We start from the raw sequence: 10,013 nt of genomic DNA, 5'->3' as shown, positions 1-10,013 counted from the left end.
GTTGACAAAGGGAAATGCAAAAGTAGCGACTCACATGGGAGAAGAAAGGGTGGATAGGAAAATGAAGACCGACCATAATCTGTTCTTTGAAAAAAGTCACATAACCCTAAGGAGGTCGGTAGAGTCGATGGACCTCGGAGGGTATGATGATGTGCATGGTCGTGGGCACTTCGTACACGAAGCGGAGATCATCCAGATCTACACCGCTGAAGGTTGAGACTCCAGGAGCATACCTAGGTGTGGAGAATCCATGGAGAGGTTACAGACAGAAAGCAAGAAAATAAAAGCACGGAAGAAGGAAAAGAAGGGAAGACGACTTCAGCTATTAGTGATAAGTCCAAGTGAGAGAAGTAGACTATTTATAGCTATTTGGGAGGACGCCTAGAAGAATGCCTTGACATCAGCACCAATCATACGATAGGTAGACGAGGTAGCTGATGTCAGCCATAGGCATAGGAGCGAGGTTGGCTATTGGATAGTCTTGGAATATTATATAGAAGTGGTCTTGTCAGAAAAAGTTGGATCAAGGAACACGTGATACAAAAAGAATGGAAGTCTTTATAACCTTGGAAACAGACAACGCTACAGTAATCCTTGCTTGGGAAGGTAGGATGTCTCTGAAATCACTTACTCGTGACCAAGCTGATAGTTGGCATCAATAAGGGGTAACCCGCTCGAGAATGGTGACCTGCGCGGGAAAATGAAGTGGCTATTAATTACTAACGATAACGTCTGACCAGGGAGAGCCAACCCTTCTATCAATGATGCCTGCCCGAATGATAGGTCGACCAAGCATTCACAAAGGGGCTAGGCACATGACCTATTACTTAACCGCATGAGGGGAAGCATAAGGGGAAAATGTCAAAGGGTCCTTAGCAAACCCATCAGACACTTAGGCACAACATTGCCCGCTAATAACTTGTTCACTTACACAACATTTTCAATAAACTTCAAGTTTAAAAGCCTACATCATGGTTCAGAACAAAAGAAGGCAGTTACAAGACAGCTCAGACTACTCAAAAGAAGGAAAGGCTTTGTCAGGTAGCTCGTTGAGGAGACGAGTCCAATCCAAAAAGTTTTCAGGAGGAGTTGACCGGAGTAAGCCTTTCTCTTGCAGCTGCAACAAAGCCCATGCGCCACCATAACAAAGCATCTAGTCGATAAGGTGGCCTATCTTAGCTCTAAAATCTTTGGAAGCTAAAAATGAGGTCTTGTGAGCTACTAGATGAGAGTCATCGCCCGCCTGGTAGTCCTTTAGCTCTTCCTTGACCTTGTCTGTGTCATCCCATGCCTTAGCTAGCTCCTGGCAAGCAACCACTGTCTCTGCCTTAGCTGCTGAAAGTTCCTCCTACACAGACTTGAGGATAGCCTGAGTCGCATCCACCTGCTTTTAAAGAGCAACCTCCTGATCATTGCTGGCTGATAGGTCTGCCATTTTAGCTGTCAGGTCTGTCCTCAGGGAGGCATGTGTTGGGACGTTTGTGCCCGCTAGAGGGGGGTGAATAGCATTTCGTCGCACACTTGTGCTTGCCTTGTCTTGATATGCAGCGGAAAATAAAATACAAACACACTATAACGCTAACACACGAATTTACTTGATATCCACCTCAAGATGAGGTGACTAATCCAATGATCCACACACGACGCTATCTCCACTAATGAAACACTCCTTCTCGGTCGCAGCCGGAGGCGGAGAAGCCTCGTACAAACTCACACAACAACACAAACAAAAATACAAGAAGAGAGTACAAGATACAAATGAAAACACTACTTATTCTTGCTTACTTGTTGCTTGTTGTTGCCTTTTGAACCTTGAGAGAACACTCCCAAGAGCCTTCAAGAACTGACGGTGAAGATCGGAGAAAGTCATTGAAAATTATTGTAAGCTCGCAGGAAAGAAATCGCAAAGATCTGGCAAGAAAACGCTTCGCCCATGCTTTAAATAGTGCTCCCAATCGATCGAATTCATTCCCAATTGATTGCCACGTCAGCACCGCTCCATCGTAGTCGTCCATCACCTGCATCCTGCACAACGGTCATTTCCGAATCGATCAACCGATCGATTGGGACTTCCTGAATCGATCGTTCGATCGATTCAGAACCTTTCTGTGCTCTCGCATTCGCGTGAGAGCTTCTGCTACCCAATCGATCGACCGATTGATTGGCAGCTTCCAATCGATCACCCAATCGATTGGGAAAGCCTCTGTGTTCGTGATTCCACATCCCAATCGATCGACCGATCGATTGTGCCTTCCCACAATCGCATCACACTCCAATCAATCAGTCGATCGATTGGATCCTGGTTCAATCGATTGCCCGATCGATTGACCAGCCTGGACTTGACTCAAACTCAAGTCCAAAATCTCCAACCCAACTCCTGGTCAACCGTGACCTGTTGGGTCTCCATGCCTAGCATTTGGTCACACCCGACCAACCTCGAACTAGCCTTCTAGCCTCCTCCATCAGCCTTGCGTCTCTCGGATATCTCCCATCCTTCACGCCTTGCCTTCAGGAGCTTCCTTCGGCCTCATCCTAGTTGTCGAGTTCTTCCTTGCCAAGTCATATCAGAGCTTACCTTACCAAGACCACATGCTTGGACTTTCCAATTGCTTGGCTCCTCACCAAGACTTTCTCCTTTGCCAAGATCACACTTGAACTTTCCAATTGCCTGGCTCCTCACCAGGATTTTCTCCTACCTAGCTCCTCACTAGGACTTTTTCGTTGCCTGGCTCCTCACCGGGACTTTCTCCTTTGTCAAGCTCCTCACTAGGACTTTCCAAATGCCTAACATCCAGTTAGGACTTTCCCAGTCAAGTCTCCTGTCAACCTTGACCTACTTGACTTGTATTCTCATCAACCTGGTCAACCCTTTGACCATCTCCATAACCGGACGATTGCTCCAGCAATCTCCTTATATTGTCAAACATCAAAACTCAAATCCTGACTCAAGCTTGACTCAACTCAAGCTTAGTCAAACTGGTCAAACTTAACCTAGAGAAATTGCCCCGAACAGCATGTGCCTCTTGGAGCTCCTACAGCTGTGAGAAGAGGGCGGTGACCCCTGCGTCCCTCGCCTTCAAGTCAGCCAGGATCTGGACGCGCCTCAGGCCCTCAGACTTAAGCTTGGACTCACTGGTCTTCAAGACAGTCTTCAGGGATTGCACCTTCTCCGACTCTGCATGGGACAGGTCCCGGGCAGTTCAACTCTGCTCCTCCACCGTTTGCAGGTGAGACTGAATCAGACTCTCAGGAGTCGTTAGGTCAAAGGCGCAACTCAGGGTTGCGAGAGATGCTAGCTCTTGAATCTGAGCCCTCAAGGATTCGTTCTCTCAATGTCGACCAGCTATGTACTAGGAGAGGCTCAGCCCCATGACACAAGTCTGCACAGAATGAAAGATTAGCCATGTCTTAAGGGCATGGAGAAGAAGCAGATAAAACTTATCGACACTAGTCATTGAGAGAATTGGTCAGCCAGATCTAGTTGGGGACACTCCAAAATTTGGTTGGTAGTGCTCTTCTAGAAATCGGCCAGGGCACCATGAAGTTGCACCTGACCGTAGTTGGGAGAAGTGTTGGAGGAAGGGATGAGATCCAACACTTGGAGGGTTGGCAGTTGAAACGAAAAAGTGAAGGCATACTATCCTTTAAGATGCTCCTTAGGGTGAGAGGAGGAAGCAGGAGCCGAAGGTGGTTGCTGGCTCAAGGATGGAGAAGCAGAAGGCGTAGAAGTCCCGGGATGACCTTCTGCTCAGGAGGTTGTCTGCTCCTGGACTAGGATAACGACAAGAGAGGAGGTTGCAACCTCCGACAAAGCCGGAGTGCTTACTCGGGCGGGAGTTTTGGTCTTAGAGGACACCCGCAACATATGAGGCCTCTGGGGTGAAGATTGGACTGATAGAGTAACACGCTGCCGCTTGTGTTGAATGCGCAAACACTGCTTGGGAGCCGGAGAGGAGGCATGCTCACCATCCATGGCCTCGATGAGAAGCGATTCATCTTCGGGGGCCTCAGGGTCCCTCGACTATTGAGAGGAGACCCCTGCTAAGGTGCTAGCCTTAGGAACCTCCTGACCAGACATAATCTCTCTGCCTCGCTTCTGCAGGATTTTGCTGGGCATTGTGGAGGAGTTAAGGGCGAAGGTTCGGAACATAATGACTTCTGCAGGGAAAATAAAATACCTCAGTTAGTTAAGATATAAAAGGAGAGTCGGGTAATCTTACGAAAAGGTGCGCTCAAAGGCATCTGGATGGGGCTCAATCCAAAAGTGTACAACACACTCTCCCATAGCAGAGAAGAGAGTTGAAGTTGCACTCCATCCAATTTCTCAGAAGCAGTGAAATAGGCGGGCCAGTACTGATGGTCACTCTACTCAAAAGGAGAGGGAAGATTGGGACGTTATTCAACAGGCAAAGTCAAGGACTCAGGCAACTTGACATAGAAGAAACGAGACTTCCAGCCCTTATTGGAATAAGGCATGCCCTCGAAAAATCTGAACCCGATCCTCGATTGCACCATGAAGACACTCGGCTCCGATCGCTTAAGGGAATAGAAATAATGAAAAAGTTGAGGAGTCAAAGGAATCTCATATAGGCGGGAGAGAATTACCATTCCACACATTGTACGGAAGGCATTGGGGGTGAACTGGGATAAGGGGATACCAAAATACCGACTCAAGAAGGAAAAGAAGGAAGGGATAGGAAAACGAAGACCGTCGAGAAGCTGGTCTTTGAAGAAGGTCATGAAGTCGGTGGGAGGAGGATAAGGATGGTCGTCGGGTCCCGGAAGGCGAAGTTGGTATGCTTCAGAAAGCTGCAAGCTAGATTGTACCGACCTGAGGTCACTCCTATCAAAATCGGAATGAAAATACGCATACCATAGTACTACTGTTTCTCCGACCATTGCCGAATCGAAAAATGAAGGAGCAGAAAATGAAGGTGGAGAAGCATTTACAAAGGAGATACACGAAGGGGAAAGTGAACGAGCAGGAACGAGCAGAGAAGGAAAGGTCGAAGGAAAATGAAGCATTGATGAGCAGCCATTGGTAGCCTTTAGGGTTTTAAACCAAAACCCTTAAGGAACATGGAGATTTGAGCCGAACAATCGAAATACTAAGTTACACGACAACCATTAAATCAAGGGAGAGAAACACCATCGGGTCATGTGCAAAAAGCGTACGTTATATATCATATCAAGGGAAGTTTATGGGACACATGCCAGCTTCCTACGAAGGGACATTTATGATGGAAAGGATAGGGAAATAATGGAGTTGATATGGGAGCAATGGCACTATGCCTCACAAGGACCATGTCTCGAGGATCAAAAATTCAAATTTTGCCTTATGTAACACGTTTCATGATTACAGGTGGATTGGGTTAAGTCCACAAGTGCATTTCCTTCAATCTTCAGCGACCTCTCTGTTGAGATTTTAGACTCTCCCCCCTGCGCGAGTTATAAGTGAGCATGCTCTCACGACCAACGACCTCTTGGTCGGGATTCCAGACTCTTACCCTAGTATGACTTATAAGTGAGCATGCTTCCACGACCAACGGCCTCTCGATCGGCATTCCAGACTCTCGCCCCAGCGCGAATTATAAGTGAGCATACTCTCACGCCCCAACAACCTCTCGGTTGGTGTCCCAGACTCTCGCCCCAGCGCGAGTTATAAGCAAACAAGGCCTTTGTCAACCACCCCTCGGTCATTATTTCAAACTCACCACATCAAAGGTGATAGACAGGTAGGGCCCTTGCTACGGCTCAAAGAAGTAGTTTTTCTGGGGATAACTAGCGTCGCAATCATCACATAATTCGTGGATATTCAAAAACACCCTTTTTGTTAAAGATGTCTGCCTGAAGCAAGGGAATGCCAATGGGAAAGGAGTAAAAAGACAAGAACAAAGACTGAAACACGATTAGATCTACATTCAATTGATAAATTACAGGGGAGCGCCCCTCAAAATCTCATTCTTAAATCAGTAGGAACATAGAGGTCATCCAAGGGCTTAAAATTCTCTTCTGGGGGCAACCGTGAGTCGGCACCTTGAGCAAAAGCGTTCTATTTGACCTGCTTTTTCAAGATGGGTTTGAGCCTGTTCTAGCTCAGCTTAAGGCACCTGAAGAATGCACCGTTGTTGAGCAATGGTTTCATCCTTAAGCTTTGCTTCTTCCTACAAAAGGGGCATGAAAGAGGTGTGTTTCTCTTTGAAATAGATTATGAATTGAGCTTGCCTCTCTAGGTCTGAATGATCTTTCTGTTTTAGTGCTACCTCACCATGGATTAGCGATTTATCAACTACCCAGAGTTCTTCAATTTCCCTACGAAGAGAAGACTGAAGATCCCTTTTTTGCATCATCTCGGCTAAGGCCGTATCCTTCTGGGCAAACAGTTGGGTCATGTGAGCCACTTACTGGCGAAGGCGTTGCAGTTCATCCAACTCGGAGTTCAAATCCATTATTAAGGAGCTCCAGTTAAAGGAAGTACGTCTCTATAGATGGAGGTCATCCTCTTTTAAAGAGGAAGAGGGGAGAAGTCAACTCCTGCAGAGATTAAAGTGGTTCTTTCCCCGAGGTTGATTGAGCAATTAAACAGGTTATAATACCGATGGTCTGGGAAAAGAAGCAACATTTATATTCATATAGTAATAATGGCAAAGTAAACGAAACTCGAGTTTGGGTCTAATCAGTCGGACTTGAGTCTCCTTCGACTAGACTTGGACGGAAGGCTTAGGATACGGTACATAAAGGTGGGGGACAATAAGGCCAGGCAGTCAAGGATAATCCAAGGTCAAGGAGATGTGGCGGTCAGAAGTCAAGGGGAGGTGGTGGTCAGAAGTCAAAGGGGTGTGACAGTCAACAGTTAGGAGGGTAAAGAAGGAGTTAGACCACCTAATGTCATCATCGGTATAATTCTCAGTCGGGTACAGACAAATCAGGGTACCAGATCTGAGACATAAGATGTAGCCTGGAGTAATGTCTGGCTTGCCTTGACTGGCCGGGTTCCCTTAGCCCGGTCCGCATAGCCAGGCTTGGTACTTTCAGTAAGACAACTCTCAGTCGCCCTTTCAGCGATCCAGGCGTGAAAGATGGGACCCTCGCCATAACTCGTCTCCCTCATCAAGACTCGAGCCATGTGCCACACCCGAACGATCATCCTGAGCTGTCCGTAACTAAACTCAGGCGGGACAGAAAGTACTAGGTGATAACAATGTCAGGGAATTGTAACCTCCTGTCAGAGAATAATTGTCATAAGTCAGGGAATATTCCAAGGGTCTGTTATCATCTGCGAATGGAACTTTCTTTCAACCAATGAGAGGGCAACACGTGCCCTCCATCACCCGACAGGCTCTGACACACGACATTCTCTTACATCGGCCAGGCTCCAGAGGTACGTATTGTCATATAAAAGGGAGGTCCTCTCCCTTAGCCAGGCATTGACTTCTACAGTTCTTTTTTCCTTCGTACACTGTTCTTCTGGGAAAAAAGTATCTGACTTGAGCGTCGGAGGACCTACATCGGAGATTTTTCCTTGATTTCTAATCTCTAACGTTCCATGTGCTTGTCTGAGTGTGCGCCAAGTATCGCCGGTTTCGTTACCACTGCCCTTCAATTTCACATGGGGGTCTATTTTCTATTACACATACGCTAGGTGTATCCAAGTCGCCTCTCCATCAACACCGACATTATCTCAGTCGATTTTCGTGTAACTCAGATTCTAAACAGGATCAATATAAATATATTAAAGAGATTTTCAAAAGTATATTTATTTTAATTTAAAATGATTACTAGTTCTTTAGAATTATCAATTAGGACGAAACTAATTAACATATGAAAAAGAGATGGGATATTTTGAAAATATAGTATATTATGAAAGTGAGATATATGATTTAGTTAATACCAAAAACATATGTATTCAGTAAAATGTGATAAAAATTAAATAATATATATTATTTTTATTATTATTAAAAAACAATTTTGATTGCTATTTTATATTATACTAATTTTGGTCAAAACATGGTATAAAGAGAGAAATGCAAGAAATTTGAAAGGAATAAATTATATTCCCATAGAAAATCTTTCATAGATTTTAGCCAGAAATAATATTTAAAACAAAAACGGAAGTTACTTCGCCAGCAAACCTTTGGAGATATCCTACCGTATCTAACTGGATTTACGATCTTGTCCTGCATTAATTCTCAGATTCATAAACTGAAAATCCTTCTTGATATGTTCCTCACAAATTACACCCTCTCTTTCAGTTTCTTCCTCCTCGGCTCCTCCTCCCTCTTCTTCCCTCATCGACATGAGAAAACTGACTCAGATCAATCTCGTGCTCTCCATTCTTCTTCTTCTAATCTTAATCTTTTCTGCCATACCTTCACAGTTCCAGATAAATCCATCAAACTCCTCAGAGCACACAGGAACCAAGATGGCTTTACTGGAAAAGGTTTAAACACTCATGTTTCTCTCGGATCTTTGTTTCAGCACATGAGCTCGAAACCCTTTACATTCTCCTTAATTTTATTTATTCATAACTGAAGGACGCAGAAACACGAGAACTGAAGAAATTGTTAAAAGGCGCTGCAAACAACGATAACATGGTGATAATCGCCATGCTGGACGAAGCCCAAAACTCTGTTTTTGATCTGTTCATCCAGAGCTTCAAGGTGGGCAATGGAACCAGTAGCCTACTGAACCACCTGGTGGTCTTGGCGCTGGATCGAGAGGGCTTCGAGCGCTGCGGGGCTCTGCACTCGCATTGCTATTTCCCTAAGCACACCAGCAATTTAAGAGGAAGCAGGGAGACGATGATGATGGCGAGGCAGATTGAGTTCTCAAGGCAAGTTTTGGAGCTCGCGTACAACTTAATATACACGGTACAGGAAAGCATTAGTCTTTGCTTGCCTCCGGGTTCGTTTGCTTGGGTGGATGAATTGCTTGTGTTTTGCCTGTAGGATTTGGACGTGATGTGGTTTCGGAATCCCGTGCGCCAGTTTGACTGTATCTCCCTGTTGATCTTAGCGACGGAGCGCTACCGAGGAGAGCGGTCGTTTGGAAGCAGGGCAAACGGAGCTTTCATGTTCGTGTTGTCCGCCGACCAGACGATTGAGTTCTTCAAGACTTGGCGCTTAACCATGAGGCTGTATGCCGGCGAAGATCGGGCGGCGATCTTAACCAGAGCCGTGCGCGAAGGCACCTACAATTTCGGCCCGAAGGTGCAGCTTCTGGACACGGATCTCTTCGGCGATGTTTGCCGGCGCGACATGGATCTCCGGGAGATTTACACGGCGAGAGCCGGGTGCTGCATGGAGAGGGGAGATAAGTTGAGCGCGATGAGAGCTCTTGCTCGGGCGTGGAGGAACTACACGGCGATGAGCGTGGAGGAGGGACGAAGTTCCTCCGCCATTATGGCCAGATACAAGTGTAGAAGTTAAACCTCTTTTATTTCCAATTTATATAAGCAATTTATAAATAATTTACCCTAAAGTTGAGAATTGACCAAAAAGAATTACAAACTTTAAAAATAACGAATAGAGAAACCTGTTTGTTCATATACATTTTTATCTAATGAGAATACAATTTGAAACATGATTAAATTACAAGAATTAAGATGGTACATTATCAAACTTGTAGTATGTATCAACCTAAATTACAAGAAACCTAGATCTTAGATTAGAAAATATTATTTATTATCATGCATTCAGAATTCAAGAAACTTATAAAATCAACAATATAATTATAAACAAAAGAGTCTTTGTAAAAGTCTTATTTATAAGTATTGTTTACTAAATTATACATGAAGATGAGCAGCTAAAGAAGAGTAGAAAATGCAATATACTATTAAATACAAAAAAAAAAAATAGCTACGAATAATCACAAACAATCACAATATAGGAGTAGCTGAACTTGCGACAGGCCGAGCTTACAGTCGACCGAGCTCGTAGCCATGAGATGGGGGCCAACCTAGCTTTCAACCATGAACTGGCGACCGGACAAGCTGCCAGCCGTGAGTTGACGGT

General features: G+C 45.2%; 1 protein-coding gene across 1 annotated transcript; it reads left to right on the top strand.

Moving 5' to 3' along the window:
* Positions 1-4,913: 4,913 nt before the first annotated feature.
* Positions 4,914-9,428, top strand: LOC121986792 (uncharacterized protein At4g15970-like). The gene is made up of 4 exons (XM_042540732.1): positions 4,914-5,041; positions 8,253-8,440; positions 8,542-8,870; positions 8,949-9,428. Exons 1-4 carry the CDS (start codon positions 4,914-4,916, stop codon positions 9,426-9,428), a joined length of 1,125 nt encoding a protein of 374 aa, XP_042396666.1.
* The last annotated feature ends 585 nt before the right edge of the window (positions 9,429-10,013 follow it).

The sequence above is a fragment of the Zingiber officinale genome, chromosome 5B, assembly GCF_018446385.1.
Source record: "Zingiber officinale cultivar Zhangliang chromosome 5B, Zo_v1.1, whole genome shotgun sequence".
NCBI lineage: Eukaryota > Viridiplantae > Streptophyta > Magnoliopsida > Zingiberales > Zingiberaceae > Zingiber > Zingiber officinale.
The sequence above is the reverse complement of the archived record's forward strand: the minus strand, read 5'-3'. Positions and strand labels throughout refer to the sequence as shown.